The sequence below is a fragment of the Pleuronectes platessa genome, chromosome 5 (assembly GCF_947347685.1).
Source record: "Pleuronectes platessa chromosome 5, fPlePla1.1, whole genome shotgun sequence".
Lineage (NCBI taxonomy): Eukaryota > Metazoa > Chordata > Actinopteri > Pleuronectiformes > Pleuronectidae > Pleuronectes > Pleuronectes platessa.
The window spans coordinates 18,486,291-18,503,167 of NC_070630.1; the positions used below are offsets into that span (position 1 = coordinate 18,486,291).

The window sequence follows — 16,877 nt, forward strand, 5'->3', positions numbered from 1 at the left end:
AAACTGTATTTAAAGGTTCCTGAATTTGATATATGTGTCCCTTGTTCCTCTCTTTAGTTCTTTCATTCCCAAATTCATCAACCACCTGTTTAGATGTAAGCCTATCAGCATGGTGGGAGCTGAGCAAGTAAGTTTAATTTAGCTCAGGCAGAAAATCCATGCATTACATTTGATACTTGCAGTGCTATGCATGTTAAAATCTTGAATTTTGTTCCCCGCACCATCAGCTCCTTCTCGACACCCACTCCCTGAAGACAGTTCTGTTGGATCTTCCCTCCATAGGCTCCCAGGTGCTCCGCAAGGCACCTGCCAGCTACACCAAGATAGTGGTGAAAGGAATGACCAGAGCAGAGATGATACTGAAGGTGAGAGGAGGACAGCAGAGACTACTTCAAACCGTTTACCTTTTACAGTATAAACACTGAAGGAACTTGCATCTTAAACTGAGGGAATTTAAAGAGAAAGTAAGTTCAAGTGTAAATACAAACTAGTTCAACTTAAACACATTATCAGAACCACTCCATCTTTACGGGGCACTTCAGATTGGATGACACTTAACTTGAGTGGCTAAAATTCACTTTGGCCATTTTTACAACCAGAGTTTCATTCTCTGACCTTTAAAGGATCGGAGTTTTAAATAAACCCTTTTGTGTGAGAGAGTTTCCTTTATCTCTTGTTTGCCATTTAACAGATTTGATGTATAAACTTTGACATATGCAGTAAAACATGAGCTCTGGTGTTGATGCTAACGCTTCACAAAGAATAATGTGGTGCAATCTGCAGCTAACTGCTTTTTCCACTAATTAAGGCTCCACAGTAAGACGCAGCAACATTTTTCCTCCAGTGTTTGTGGTTGGTAGTAAATTCTTTGCCTTGACTCATTCAAGCAGATTATCTACCTCGATTTTATTTGTAGGCAGAATAACCCTTTAATTGCCTCTTCAGCCCCCTCTCGGAATAGCACTTTATGAGCTTGTTTCCACAAAATAACCCACCTCACATGAGGTCGCAATGGGAATAGAGCTTACAGACCACAACTGGTTTAATGAGTGAGAGACGAGTAAACACAACGTAGACACTCATCTTCTTTAACACAGTATGTGGGAGTGGGCAATAAAATAAGCAACCACATACGCCGGATAGCATGTTGTATTTTGGATGTTGCGTTCGGTGCAGAGGGAAAACACAGGATTCAGCCAGAAACCTCAGAATTATCTCACACGACGCTGGAGGACACTGGTATGTGGATGCCATGTATTAACCCCACGCTTATTAACTGTCCCAGGAGTGAAGAGAAATGCACACATGCCTGCATGTCCCTTGATTTCCCGTAGGATCCTGGGAGGACTTGTTTCCTTCCTGAAGTTACACCGGTTTGGCCTGTCCTGATGTTTACAGCTGTCAGTTTGACCTTTATTCTAGGAGCCTTTCCTGCCTTTAATCTGAAAAACAGTGCATCAGTGGCAGAGAGTAAAATACTTTGAATGAATGTAATTTAATACGTTACCACACTACATCCATACTAAAGTGTTTTGGCTCCGTATCAGTTTTAATCCATGTCCATACCCACACACCTGAAAATATATATCTCGTGACCACTCACGTTCACTGGGTGTCTGCTGCTGGTGTAAACAGGAAGGCATGCTAGATTGCAAATCAGAAACAACAATTGCAAAAAGAGAAGTGATGAATTTAGCTGCACAACAGCTGTTGGCAAAGACAACAGGGTCAGTAACGCTTGTAATTCATTGTTCACGTTGCTTTCTGCACTGGTAGTGGAGGCTAGTGTAGATTGTTTTCTTCTGGAACGGGGCCATGTGATAGAAGCCCAATGAATCAGCGAATAATACGTTGTGATGTAAAGACCCAATCAAAAAAAAGTTATGAGTGTCTCGGTCATTGTTTCAAATTGTCTGCATGTTCCAGACTTTAACGGGCTCCGGAGTTTTCAAACTTCTCTGTTTTATCAGCTCTTAAACTCTGGAGTAGTGTGTACGCCTGGCGTAACCATAGCCGGTTTGATTCGTGTTCAAATGAAAACGTAGGAGTGTGGATGTAGCCTCAGATCCGGTTCAACAGACTTTGTCTGAAAACCTGTGTAAAACCTTTTCCGTCAGACAAAACCTTTTCACCTTTTCTAATTACTCTCTGCTGGGATGCACAGTCTCACACACACAGCCTGTATAAGGCGTGTCTTTGTTCCCATGGAAAATTGCCCTGAATGTATATACATACATTTCCATTCATCTGCCAAACATTAAAGCGGGTTACACATTATAGAATTATAGAATGCGTTCACATCAGTCCTCGACTGTCTGTTTTTTTCTGAATCTGACTGCCAGCGGGCCCCTTCAGCTGGAATGTGATCTATAAGGCACAGACTCATGCAAGAAGGCCTTTGAGTGATTCACGTGCATTACTGTGACAATGGAGGACAAAAGCATCCTTGTAAGGACTGGTAATCTGATACTAGAAGAAATATCAAAATAAAAAGCCTGATTATCAACAGAAGAAAAATTGTAACTGACGTTTAAAAAGAAAGATATTACGGTTCAAGCTAAATTGAACAGGAGCAAAAGTGCTGTACACGACAAGATAAATATAAAAATGTTCACCTGGTAGCAGCAAATACTTTTTATCCCTCTTTCAGAAAAACTATTTCGAATGAGCCATATATATCTCTGAATGTCATTGGCCATTGTTGATGAAAAGCCCACACGAGTGGAGAGAAGCTTTTATACTGCAGCCAGCGATTTAGCCTTGGACTTTGTGCAACATGGAGGTTACTTACAGGTAATTGCTTCCACCTTGGGCTGAGACTGAAGCAGCTGAAAGACAAACCCAGCGAATGAAGGTCAATACAGGAATTCCTCTGCCAAGCCTCAACAATAGTCTTAAATTACACTCAGTGATGCTGCGACTTCAGATTAGATCTAGCTCCGCCGCATCAAGAAGCTGCTGCAGCTCTTTAGGACAAATGAAGGAGCACTTTAAACCTTCAATGCTCGCTTGGAGATTTAAACACACAGACCACTATGGGATCCCTGAACATTTCAAAGTATGGAAATCAATTTTTTGGGGATATAAGTATGTATTTGTACTCTTAAGAATTTAATAATAGTCCAGACAGATGAACTGAGACAGACAGACAGATTGTTAACCATATAAAAAGCTGCATGAATTACTTATTATTACATACAAGTGACATTTTTACAGGAAACTTCCATTAGTTAACAAATATGTAGGGTATCAAGTAATTAATAAATAAAGACAATAAAGATATACAACCTTTTTTTTTTTTTTTTTCATCAAGATCCATGAAATATTGTTATCCAGAACTGCACCAGAATTTAATAGGTTCTTCTTTAAGTCTTGCCACAGCCCTACACACAATTTCATGGGAATCAAACGAGTACTTTTTGTGAACCTGGTAACTAACAAACCCTTGCCCAAGCTACTAATAGAGTGGAGCAGCTGCATTATATATGTAATAATATATAACTTTTTAATATTGCACAGATTCTGGTTAGATATACATACATCTAGTGCTAACATCAGCTTTAATTTAATTTCCATGTTGAATCCTGAAGGAAACGTCTGCACCTCTGCTGCTCAATGCTCCAGTGTTTTACAACTTGGTGCTTGTTGTCTCTCTGCTGTTGAGTGCTTGACAGGAAGTGAACGCTGGGTTTATTATCCAAAAAAAAGCTGTAACATTAAACCTAATATTCTAACGTAAAACAAAACAAGGAGCTACGTAAGCTTGAATGGTCTGTAAGGTTTGGGGAAACTGCGCCATGGGGTGTGTTTGTCACTTTGTGAGTAATTTAACTTTACACATAGTCTCTTGGTCTGTTGTTTTGAATAGTCAGTTTATTTTTCAGGTTTCCAGGTATTAAGATCTTGTCAGATCATCTTCGGTAGAGATGAATGCACTTGAGTGCCCGTTATGTTGGACAGTGCTGAGTTGTGTTCAAAGCACGTAGGATTCTTTATGTCCGTCTGTCTCGGCGTCTCCTGGCTGCTGCGATGCCTTTGAGACGTGGCTGTTTTCCACGCTCTTCCATCCCAGCCAACCACCACAGCTCCAGCTCCCTCTTCCCCACCTCTGAAGTTCTCTTCTGGGTAGTGTTTAAAAAGCCCCCATCCCCTCCCTTGTTTAGCCTGAATGCCCCCTCCTCCCCTTTCTCACTTTCTTTCTCTCTCTCTCTCTCTCTTTTAATGCCAGATTTCATTCTAAATCCCCCCCCCCTTTTTTTATAAGGTCGCTGGAGGCCTTTGCCTTGGCCCGGCTCCAAGACAGTTGCTAAGTAAATCACTCAGTCAGCAGGGCGAGTAAGGAAAGCAAAGAATTTCACACAATCTCCAGTCTTTCATTCCTGCACTTCCCCTCTCTTTCTCCCCTGCTTCTCATCTCTCCTCTCTCTCCTTATCTGTGCAGCTCACCTTCTCGTCTACTTTACCTTGGCTTAGGAAAAAAAGAGAGCAGTGTAGCTTTAAAGCGCAGATTGGCTCTTTTTGAAGTGAAGGGAGGATAAACGTTTAGCGAGAGGGTCCCTGTGCCCACACATATGCTTGAGATAGGAGACGGGGGTCTGTCCGCCATGTGTTGGTCCGCCTGCTTCGCCGCGGCTTTAAGAAACGCTATCTGATCCTCGTTTTTCCACACATTCTCGTTTGTTGGGAGGGGGCAACAACAGAGAGAATCCGATCCAAGGAGACTTTAGCTCCACAAACTTTTTTTTCTGTCTGCCTTTGACAAATGCAGATTTTTGCCCAGACTCATTATAACCCCCCCCCCCCCCAAAAAAAAAATGACTGCTGGAGCTAATTCTTGCCCACTCATGCGTGGAGTAATTGGTGTGTAAAAGAGTGGGCTTCTAAATATAGAACCATAGTCTCAACTTTGTTTGCAGCCAGAACAACTTGATTCTGTCAGTTGTAGCCACCCCCACCCCCACAACCCCCCTTCCCCCTCACTCTGGGCCACAGCCGCCCCATGTGGGATCATTTAAAGACCTCCCGGGTCATCCCGTGATGGTGCACAGGAAAAGAGGGGAGGGGGTGAAAGCAACACTAAACTCGCCTCTTTCCTGCAGGTGGTGATGGCCCCACATGAACCACCAGTGGTGTTCGTTGACAACTACATCAAGCTCCTGGCTGACGGCAACCCAGAGACCTTCCAGAAGATTCTGGACATGAAGGTGAGTGGGTTGGACCAGTAGTTTAAAGGAATAGTTCAGAATTTAAAGAGATGTGCTAATTTGCTGTCCTGCTGAGGCTTGCATGAGAAGAAACCTCTTATATCTACATCTTCTACATAAACACTTATTTTTGTATGGTTTAGTGACTTTATAGGTTCTGCTTCGTAGATTTTGCTACCTTTGGACAGAGGGTGTCTGTTCCCCTCAGATTCCAGTCTTTAAGTCAAGCAAAGATGCAGCTGGCTCCAGCTTTATACTGAGCACAGAGATGTAAGGGTGGTATTAATCTTCTCATGCAAGAAAACAAACATGTACTTCCCACCATCGTAGCTTTGCATCTCCCCTCATGTTTTCCCATAATTTCCAATGTGTTATTTAACCTGTTATAGTGAAGCAGAAAAAGAGACACGTTTACATGGACCTCCATGTTATTCTGAGATTAACCTGAGTAAGCCGATGGTCTGAGTGACACATTGTCATGTAAACAGCATTATCTGACGACCTTAACCTGAAAAGGGTCAAACCCGGAATGAGCATTTGAGTGTTTTCTTTCAATATTTTGCATCCGTTCTTCATCAAGCAGCTGGTTAACATATGTTGATGTTTCAAAATGCTGTGCAAACTCCAACAGGGGGTTATATTGCAATCAAGAAGTTTACCTGTCTACATAATGAGAATCCACATGTCTTAATCCGATTAGGATTGAAGTAATGTGAAAATGTTGTTAACATGGCAGTTTTTTTATTTACACTGTTGCCTTGATCAGGTTAATATCAGAATATTTTGCACACTGAGAGCGATTTTTAAAGCTTATGATATTTCCCCTGTGTGTGTGTGTGTGTGTGTGTGTGTGTGTGTAGGGTCTGAAGCGCAGTGAGCAGAGCAGCATGCTGGAGCTGTTCAGGCAGAGGTTACCCACTCCACCCTCTGGGGCTGACGGAGGCCCCACCCTGTCCTTCAGTGGTGCCACCCCTGAGCAGGAGTCGTCCCGCATCCGTAAACTGGAGAAACTCATCAAGAAGAGACTGTGATCAGACACATTGATAGTAAGAGAGGCTGCAGGATGAGGACTCTTGCCCTCACTCTTCTCACAAACTTTAATCATCATGGAGAATCAAAGAAAGAGCAAAGATCGGACTGAATTTTCTGAATGACAGTGATGTGAAACTGAGCTGATGCTGGATTATGAAGAAACTGCTACTTGTTGCTACATCTGTCATTTTGCTTCTGTAACTTCCTCTTTCTTCTCATGACACTAATGCCTGAGCTTTGTAACATCCGCACATTGTCGCACAGACCGAATGTGGTGCTGTAAACTGGATTGAGCTCAGAGAGCCGCTGGCTGCCTCTCTGGTACACGTCTAATCCCTGATGATCACCAGCAGGCTGATCATAATTAAAGTTGATGTTTTCTGAATATAATGTTCTTCAAGGATAACTATGGCTTTCCTCAATCATTTTTAATTTGAAGTCTGTGTGTGTGTGCGCATCACTGCCACCCATTAAAGTGGACATGCGTCATAGGTGTCGGGATTGTTTGTGTGAGCGCCGACCTAAAACAAATCACTGAGTGTGGAACAAAGAGGATCTTTGGATTTCCTGCGTCGTCGCTGAGCCATCTTTGTCTTGGCATTTAAAATCTCTCGTGGTTGATTTGGAAACCAGCTAACTGAAGACTGTTGGCTTGGGCCTTTGCCTGGAAGGGGGGGGGGGCAATTAATGGGGTATATACTGTCTATGTAAACATTAAGTACACGTGTGCGGTCGGTGCTGCGCTTTTACAGTCCAAACAACTTCAATAATTTAATCCTCTGTCTCTTTTTGCATTGACATAAAAGCTCATGTTTGTTTAAGCAGGAGTCTAATTATTCTTCCATTCGACTGCACTGTACTTTCAGGCCAAATTACTTAAGGTTTGGAAAATATTATTTTTGTCATAAAAGAGACAAAACAAGCTGGGTTTGTCTCTGCACTTTGCCATGTACAGTACTCTGAGTCTCCGAAGCCTCATGTGATGTCACCGCCTGTGGAGGAAAATCCAAACTTCTCTGGAGTCTGGTTTCCATGGTAGCTGATTTTGATGCCAGGGCCTCTCAGTGTCTCAAGGCTGTATCTATATTTATATATATATATATATATATATATATATATATGTCATGTAAATGCATTATTGTAAACATTCCTGCCTTCAGATACCAAATGTCAGAAACCATAAAACTCTGAAACGATTACAGGCTATATAACTACAACTAAGTTACGATCACATCCCAGTTGTTTTATTAGATTTTAAATTGGCTCCCAATTAGGACATATTTTAAGATTGATAACTTCTCAGCAGGTTCATGATGATGCCAGCGTGTTTGCCATCAGGGCTGTGAAGTGATTCCCCGAGGAAATAGGGCTGTCTGCGACGGTGTCGACTACAAATGGACTTTCTCCATAAGGCATATTCCTGAATTTCCATAAGTTGCCGGACACAAATCTCGTATTAAATATATTTATGTGCTCCTCTGTGTTCTAACCATTTGTTATCTTGTTTTGTAGCACTGTGTGTAGAAAAGTGCTCTATATACATAAAGTTATTATAAATCTACCGACCTGTGTGCTACACGGGCAACACTCACGCATGCACACTGCCGCCAAGCCAGCTGACACTCGAATCTCTGTGGTCAAATCAACCGACACAGAAATTCTACTGCATTCATATTACTGACACTTATGGTAAACGCATCCAATGCGCCAAGAAAGGGGACGGCAACGGAGTACTCGAAGTTAGAGGAAGAACACATGTGGGCCTAAGTATGGTTTTCAAAATAAGCTGTTAACATGGAGCCTATACAAAATGCATAATTGAAAAATAATTTCTGGGATTAAATTCACAAGAAGTATATATTGTCTTACAAAATCACACATTTTTAGCTTCAAGTAGATAATTTCTGGATACTTTAAAGTACTGTAAAAAACCCTTTGCTCAATAAGTTCAGAGTGAGACTGATATGCCTGTGTTCAGGACCTCTCTGACTACCTACATACTGAATATCAAACATTTTTACTGTATAGATTTGGAGATTTTTCAAACTAAAATCCAACATGTGTACAATCATATCAGTTCCTTTCTGGATAGTTCAAAGTTCTGACGGGCCGTACTTTGCCCATGTCTGATCCAACCCATTTCCTTTTAAATTATTCATTTTGTATATGCTCCATGTCAACAGTTTATTTTGAAAAAAACGCTTTGGATGCCTTTACCTTAAATGGCAGTAGATGCGCGCAGTAGACTTTCCATGTCGGCTGATTTGACCACAGAGACACGAGTGTCGGCTGGCTTGACCGCAGTGCATGCACGCTGCTTTAATTCGCATGGTTTTGCACAATGGCAGAAAAACACATCAACCTGCTTCTCTTTGTTTTAACCAGAGTTTCATCTCTGAAGTGTTCCAATGAATGGCCTCGTCTCTGGTTGCCGCTCAGTCTGGCATCCAATCAGGATCCAGAGAAAGTTTGGGAAGGCGTTTCCTCTGCTGTGTGCTGCATGTAGATGTGTGTGAGCACTGAGCAGATGTGAGTGTGTGTGTGTGTGGCTGCAGGGAGCCTAGGTTTGAAGAGGAGCCGCGGGCAGACGGACTCATTCACACACACGTCCCCTCTCTGGACCCTCTAATACGCAAGATTTCAACTTTTCACGCACGATCACCTGGAGCTGGAGCGTGTGATCATTACGTGTTAAAGCCAGAGTGAATACTCCTTTTTTAGTTTTGAAGAGGTTTGGAGGTTTCCTTGGGTCGCAGCGGTCTCTTGATGGTGTCTCATGCGGGAAACCGTGCATGCTGCTCGGGCAGAAGTTAGCAGGAAACGACTCGGTGGAAAAAACAAACGGAACAAATCGACCAGAAGGAAGTCAAATTTGGAAACTTAGTGTGTCGTCACCCGCTGGAGTTTAGTAACCGTGTCCCGGAGATGGTCGGCAGGTTGAACTTGCCCCATGTGTGCGAGGCCGAGCCGCTGGACATGAGCTGCAGGGCGGAGAGAGGACTCGACAGCCCGGACTCGGGTCTGCCCCCGAGCCCGAGCCCCGGAGCCTGGCTGCTGCCTGTGAGCGCGGAGAAAGCCGGGGGAGTGAGCCCGGTGTCGGAGGACGAGGGACGGGGCTCCCTGGTAGGTAGCACCCCCACCCTTCACACCACATTATACTCTAATCGAGTAAACTAAACAAACTATCACAGACTGTTGCAGATCAATGGTTTTAATACATTTTATAATATGTAACTTGATTGGAAAACTCTTGTTGCAGGCTTAGTTTCCACAGGTGCACGATGAGTAAACATGCGTTCCTCTAATAAATTGCATTAGCTTACAAGTTGCACACACTTCTTCCTGTGTGCAACTTTGCCACCAATCCAATTTGAAGCTTTCTGACTAAGAGTCTGTTTTAGTTGACTAAACACAATATATCTGAATGTTCTTTGTAAATAAGACTGAACAGTTGAATTTGCTGCATGTTCTGGCCAACTTAAGAAAAGTAGGTCACTGAACCTAGTCAGTGAGAACCTGCAGGATTGTCTCCGCATGTGTGAAGTGTGTGGTTGATTTGTTTTCCTTTGCTTTGCAGGTTCCAGTTGAACCAACTGGCTCTTTCCCACAGCTACATCCTCTGTCGTTTGGAGAAGGCATAGCCCTCAACCCGTTACCGGCAAAGGAAATAAGGTGGGTTAATGTTTACGTGACCTGTTCTGTGCAGGATTACACCTGGTGGAGGTGTGCAGATGTCAATCAGAACATGGCACACTATGAGGACATGCAGAGTTTGATATGTAATGGACCAAAGTGGCTGGCGACTGTCATTTCTCAATGTGAGCAACAGGCCTTGCATCATGGTGGGATAGCTGGCACAGACCGGTTTAACTTCTTTATTTCACACCAAATAAAACCAGAAGATGAGAAATGTCCACACATCAGTGGACGCTTCAACAAACTGTTATGTTACCTTCCAGGCAGGAAACGTTTTCTTCAGATGAAACCAGGAGGTTACGATCCCTGAGTTTGTGGGAGCATCACCTTGTGCACGGACATTTCTCCCACTTAGTGTTTGGTTTGGATGCGTGGGCTTTTGTATCCTTACCTACTCAAACCAAGACGCTCTCCCTCTCCTCCTCCACAGATACGTCTCCTCCCTGCACTACAACTCGGACCGTCACTTCATCCAGGACGTGGCCCTGCAGCCGTCGGGCCAGGGCCTTGAACACTGCGTGCAGACTATCACGGCGGTTCCCCACAGCACCTGGCGCCACTACAAAACGCAGCTGGAGTTCCAGCCTCGCCACCGGCTGCAGCGCGTCAGGAGCACCACCATCATCTACCCCAAGAAAACCAGCGCTGTTTACACCACGGAGCTGAGCTACGACTGCCACCGGCTGTCCAGGCGCTTCCTGTCCAGCGTGGAGCTGGAGGCGGGCGTCCACAGGATGATACCTCAGTGAGGTGGACGGGTGGCCGGGGACACAAAGGTGGTCCTTCCCATGGGCCGCTGTTCCGTGGTTCCCCTGAGGCGGGCTGACCTGCTGTGTTGTGTTTTTTACAGATGTGGAGCTTGTTATCTTTTTAAAGTAGCTATGCCAAGCTGTGGACAGGAAGCATCGGTGCTGTTACAGATAGCAGAAGTGTTGTATGTATGATATGTGTATATCACTGCCAGTGAAAGAACCTTCTCATTGGTAACAAGCGCTTCAGTTTTTTTAACTTGCTACAGCTTCCAGTCGCATGATCGTTTTTGATTTATTGGCTATAGAAGTGACTTGAGCTGTTTTCAGACGTGAGCTCCAGAGGAGAGTTTGCCTCTCAGCAGGAGATTCTCCACTCAGTTCACAACAACGCAAACATCTCCAGAGCGCCCGGGTGAGAGGGGGTGCAGCAGGCAGAGGCCGGAAGTAGCCTATTCATTCTGCTGCAGTGTTTTTGTTTGGCATGTTCGTCTGTGTCCTCTGTGTGTGTGGCACCACTGTTTCATCCCTAGATATTTGTGTTCTTTGTGTGTTTTTTTATTTTTGTTGCCTGTTAGAAATGTCACCGACACACCCACTTGCTCGCTGAACATCCTGTGGAGGATCTCCTGGTGTTTTCTCACAGCGGCTCCTTTTACTAGTGGGCTGGCTGGACAATCTCAAACACACAGCCCCTCCTGAGAAAGTCTGGGAGTTCTCTGGAGTTCAGTGCAGGTCTGGAAGCAGCTTTAAATGGGCTGAGTACAGAGGTCGCTGACTTGACCTCCGAAAATCCCTTTTCATGAAGAGTGATTGGTTTTAAATGGGAACTCCATGCCTGTTTCACTTCATAGAATCTGTTTAAATGAATCTAAGAGAAAATTGTATATTTTTTAACTCAGCAAGCGACTACAGCAGAGAGAAGGTGAACACATGTGTTGCTGGAGTTTGGATGCATGCTCAGAAATCACTAACTTATCCACAATGTACAGAGGATGTGGTGAAATTAACTTTACACACGTGTGTTGTGTTTCCTCACAGGGTATCGTGTGTGTGTGTGTTTCTGCACAAAGTAGCACAAGCTGAGCTCTTCCCAAGCCTTTTCTCCGGCCACTGTTTATGACTGAGATTTGTAATGTAGGATGTAAAAGTTGCTCGATCAAAGGGAATTTATCTGTTCATATTGTGACGTGCAAGCTAAAATTAATTAAGAACGTAGTATAGATGGATCGTGGATCATATTTTTGATATCGCTGAACGAGACTAACAAGCTGCATTCCACTGCTATCACTTTCTATAGGGCTCCACTTGGATTGAAATTGTATTTATTCTGTTCTAGGATCTGAGATTGTTTTCAGCTGATTAACGGGACTGTGTGTCGACGCTTCTTTTTGATATTCGTCACTTGCTCAGTGCCAGTTTGAAATAAAGTGTTCATTAGGTCATCAACTGTCTGAGTTGGTATTTTTGGTCCTTTCTAAAAGATGATGGCAGTATCTGAAGTAATAAACGCAATAACAAACCTCGAGCACATGAATGTATAAATCCTTAAAATGGCCTATAGAGACCGGATTTTCTCCCACACTCAGAAATAGGCAGGCACTCTGCACAAAAAGGCTCTATAAACCTCAGCTAATCCCACTGAAGCATCCTGGGTACATGTGTGTACGATCCACATGTCGATGTGGGAAAAGATGTGCTTGTATTTAGGTTGAACTGTCCCTTTAAGACTCCACACATTGAGGTGTCTTCAGAAAACTCTGCTCCTCCACTGCCCTCTTGTGGCGCAAGGAGATAATTACTGCCTCCCTTTGATTTCAGACGATCAAGATTGATCCTGTCCTTTAAATCAAATTTCCAACATAATAAATCTTAAGATAGATCTTAATTTTAATTTATATAAATTTTCTTTTGACTTGACTTTTGCAGAGTGGAGAAGCTGAATGACAAGGATAGCTTAGATAACATGTGACTCCTGTTAGTTTCAAAAGTATGCAATATGTCATCACTACATAGTAGAGTGTGATATTTGTCATTTACTAAAGTGACAAACTGGCAAAGAAAACATGGGCATGAAGTTTGTACATTTGCTTTTTAACTTATTCCACAAATTACAAGTTGCTCAATGAACTCATAACAGAGAATGTAAAAAGTGAGTATAGCATCAGGGCCCCTTCCATTAATTCAATGTTTCTGGAGTGTTTATGTGATACAAATTGTTTCTTCCAAAGATGCTTCCACCACAGTCAGTCTGGACCTGATTCAAGCAGAGAAATCGGAGGATTTCTCTCACATCTCTCACCTTTTGTCTTTTCATTACACATAATCTGACCCAGGTCTTTGCAGCCCTGACTGTAGTCGCACCGGGGGAGTAACTTTTCACAGCTTGTCATAAGTGTCAAACTGATGAGATAAAATAAACAGCTAAGTTTTGCACCGATTTTCTTTGCTTTCTCTCTTCATCGCACCATCTCTTAGTAACTTATAGTTAGCATACATGAATACCTTGTTATAATATGTTTATTTACTTATGTGTGTTTTTTAGTTCCAACCAGCAGTTCTTTTTTTGAGGACAATGAAAGCAATCCTATATGTGTTTTCGTGTGAGACTTTTCAGCAAGTTATTATAATTCCACAAACTAAATGTAGTTATTTTATAAAAAAATTCTCAGCAAACAACCCCCTTTTCCAGGGGCCCATTCCTCTATGTCCCTTGGAATAGAGAAAATGTTTTGTATATAAGACATGTATTAAAATAGTGTCATCATGTCAACACAGCATACTACAGCGCAGCTGGAGTTTTAAAAGATTGTATTTTTTATCTTGTTTATCTTTTATCTTGGGGCTTCAGGGGCTCCGTAGAATACCCATGGATCTGGAAACTTTGAACTTTGAGAACCACATGGTTTTAGTGACGCTAAAGTTCGAGAGCTGTCTTTGCCTATAGAACGTGAAGGCAGCATTTCCTTGAATGGCGGTGACGTAACAATCAGTGTGACACCGAACCTTTTATAATATATAAATATAGAATTTTAAATAAATGATTCCATCTCAAACGTAGAGCGATCCTACTGGAATCAGTTTGTTACATAGTGTGATTAAAAAAATACACAAGCACACGTTGGGTGTTCTGACGTCATGAGTTCAGAGGTCAGTCCCACACGGCTCAGTTTCCGCATGGAGGAGGAAACCTGTAGTTGAATGGTTCCTGCGGTAAACTCTGTAGTTTAATCGGTGCCGGGGTAAACTCAGTTGTTTCTGTGGACCCTCGTAGTTTGTGTAGCCTGTTTGTTTTCTAGCCCGACCATGAAATAGATCTCAGACTCTGTTCTTCAGTATTTAGCCAGTTAGCTTGTAGCGTTAGCCCGCTAACGGTGCTGCTGGAGAGAGAATGAAGACTTGTAATGGAAACAGCGGCATCATGGACATGTTCGAAAAGGGAAAGGTCCTGAAGATCTGTGCGCCCATGGTTCGATACTCAAAGTAAGTCCCACTTCAAACGTGTGTCCCGAAACATACTGTAAACACTTTTAAACTGCATCAGGGACAGTTACTGTAAGATTTGCTCCCTTGTATTTTGTATGTATGTATGTATTTATTTATACTTGCTGTCCTTTGCACTTTAGTATGTTGTACTACTGTGTTGACGTATCGTATATTTTTATGTTTTTCATTGCGTTGTGTCATGTATTCACTTTTGCTGTATGTAGGAGAATTTCTACTGATGTAGATAATACAGTTGATCTATCTATCCATCCATCTATTCATCTCCACCTATATATCTATCTATCTATTCATATATCTATCTGTCTATCCATCAATCTTGTCTGTTGCACACTACAATTTATTAATATTGTAATTATAATTGTTGTTGTTGTTATGATCAGTGAAGTCATTTGTTTCCACAGGCTTGCGTTCAGATCGTTGGTGAGGAAATACGACTGTGACATCTGCTTCACTCCGATGATCGTAGCTGCTGACTTCATACGATCTGTCAAAGCCAGAGACAGTGAATTCACCACCAACGAGCGTGAGTAGTAACGTTATAATGTTATAGACCTTCTTCACAGCAGCCATTTTGACATGAATTAGTTGTAGTAAATATATTGAGTCACTTTCATTTGAATTTTTTTTCTGAGCCTAAACAAATTGTCCACAGCCATAGATACCCACCTCTTAGGTATGCTTTATTTCATCAAAATCCTTGAATTATATATAGTGAAAATGTAAAAAGAAAAAAAGGTTAATCTCGCAATATTAGAGAAAGTGAAAAACACATAATTTTTCCCTGACTCAGACACACCCTTCCATAAAGTTTCATGATAATATGTCCAGTAGAAACAAACATGGAAACTAACCAGCACATATATGGAATGGTTTTGAAACCATTCTCCTCAGTGCCAAATTAATAATGTACTTTTAATGCACTGTATCTTAATAAAAAGATGTCCATCTTTCCACATGTTTTAACCAGGATGTTTATCATCATTGTTTGTTTCTCCCTGTCGTCCTCAGGTGACCGGCCCCTGATCGTACAGTTTGCTGCCCACAATGCTCAGACTCTGACTGATGCAGCCTGTGTAGTTGCACCTTTCTCAGATGGGGTTGACCTCAACTGTGGCTGTCCTCAGAGGTGCAGCTACTGACCACAGGCCCTGAGACATTTTAGCCTCCACTTCTTTTTTTTAACGTTCTGTAATTGAAATCATTTTAATATCCTCTTGTATCATCCTGCGTGTTAAGCTATTGTAACAAAGCAATTTCCCTGCAGGGATCTAAACTTTATCTTATTCTTAATAAAATTAGTTTTTACTTTACAAAACATCAGAAGCTCACAGTTTGTTTGACTGGTTGATTTTGGTTTTTATGTTTTCATTCATGTTACTTTGACGATTCATTCATCCAGCAGAGACAGAATTTAAAATTCAAGTTGTTTGATTAGCTCTGTTGTTGTGTTTTCAGGTGGGCTATGTCAGCTGGGTATGGTGCGTGTCTCATCAACAAGCCTGAGCTCGTGAAAGACATGGTCAGACATGTCCGAAACCAAGTGGAGAATCCAAACTATACCACATCAATCAAAATAAGGTGAAGAAACCTAGACCAGTTTAATAATAGACTATTTTAGAGATATCAATAACTATGTCGGCCGATAATCAAGATGACACTTAACAGTGGGGAATTACCACACTAGGTTTTATGTAATTTAGAGACACCATTACATAGTTTTTGTTCCAGAAAGAAGTGACAAGTTTAGAATGTCCTCTGTGTATTCTTATTAAAACATTTTTTCTTTTTATTGTTACATTTTTGACTATGTAACACGTACGTAGAATCAAACAATATTAATTCAAATCAACAGAATTCACAAGGACCTGAGGCGGACAGTGGATCTGTGCCAGAAGGCAGAATCAGCTGGTGTGTCGTGGATAACAGTCCATGGACGTACAGCTGAAGAACGCCACCAGGCTGTTCATTATGATGCAATAAAGACAATCAAAGACTGCATATCTGTACCAGTCATCGCCAATGGAGACATAAAGTACCTCCGTGATGTGGAGTCCACTCACCAGCTCACTGGTGTCGATGGTAGGTTTGTTTTCAACCAAAGTGCACTCGTGAAAACCTACACTTATAATGACGGATATGTAAATGACATTTCTCTGTAATTTCTCAATCTTTTGTGTTTGAATGTCACTATTAGGTGTGATGGCTGCACGGGGGCTGCTCACTAACCCTGCCATGTTCGCTGGCTATGAGGATACTCCTTTGGAGTGTATATGGGACTGGGTGGACATCGCTATCGAGCAGGGCACTCCCTTCACCTGCTTCCACCACCATCTTATCTACATGCTGGAGAGGGTTAGCTCCCAGCCTGAGAGAAAAGTGTTCAATTCTCTATCCAGTACCTCAGCTGTAATAGATTACCTCCAGAACACATATGGGTCAGTACAAGACATGGCAACATCAGTTCATTGATATGTGATATATTTGATTTTAAATGTTTTCCTTTTTTAATGCCAAATAAAATGTCAAAGCTGTAGTTGCATTAATGATGTCCGTCTTCTTTCTCAAGCCTTAACTACACAGTAACCATATAGATTATTTAAGAGAATTATTAGTTGTTGTTAATGCCTGTCTTATTCAGGGAGATTATTTCGCTACTCGATGATTATTTAGATTGCGCTCAGTCATGGTT

The 16,877-nt window shown here is 42.2% G+C and overlaps 3 protein-coding genes across 3 annotated transcripts in view; all 3 read left to right on the forward strand.

Moving 5' to 3' along the window:
• vps53 (VPS53 subunit of GARP complex) overlaps positions 1–6,727 on the forward strand; it is a 28,258-nt gene extending 21,531 nt beyond the window's left edge. Inside the window, exons 19-22 of the mRNA XM_053422640.1 lie at positions 58–127; positions 228–365; positions 5,100–5,204; positions 6,065–6,727. Coding sequence (XP_053278615.1) covers positions 58–127; positions 228–365; positions 5,100–5,204; positions 6,065–6,235 — 484 coding nt within the window. The 3' untranslated portion in view covers positions 6,236–6,727. The remainder of the gene's footprint in view (positions 1–57; positions 128–227; positions 366–5,099; positions 5,205–6,064) is intronic.
• Positions 6,728–8,775: 2,048 nt separating this feature from the next.
• rflnb (refilin B) lies at positions 8,776–12,126 on the forward strand. The gene is made up of 3 exons (XM_053422641.1): positions 8,776–9,359; positions 9,814–9,908; positions 10,363–12,126. Exons 1-3 carry the CDS (start codon positions 9,162–9,164, stop codon positions 10,679–10,681), a joined length of 612 nt encoding a protein of 203 aa, XP_053278616.1. The 5' UTR covers positions 8,776–9,161; the 3' UTR covers positions 10,682–12,126.
• A 1,712-nt stretch (positions 12,127–13,838) lies between these two features.
• Positions 13,839–16,731, forward strand: dus4l (dihydrouridine synthase 4-like (S. cerevisiae)). The gene is made up of 6 exons (XM_053422600.1): positions 13,839–14,164; positions 14,590–14,711; positions 15,197–15,314; positions 15,644–15,766; positions 16,041–16,267; positions 16,383–16,731. Exons 1-6 carry the CDS (start codon positions 14,073–14,075, stop codon positions 16,655–16,657), a joined length of 957 nt encoding a protein of 318 aa, XP_053278575.1. The 5' UTR covers positions 13,839–14,072; the 3' UTR covers positions 16,658–16,731.
• Positions 16,732–16,877: the final 146 nt, after the last annotated feature.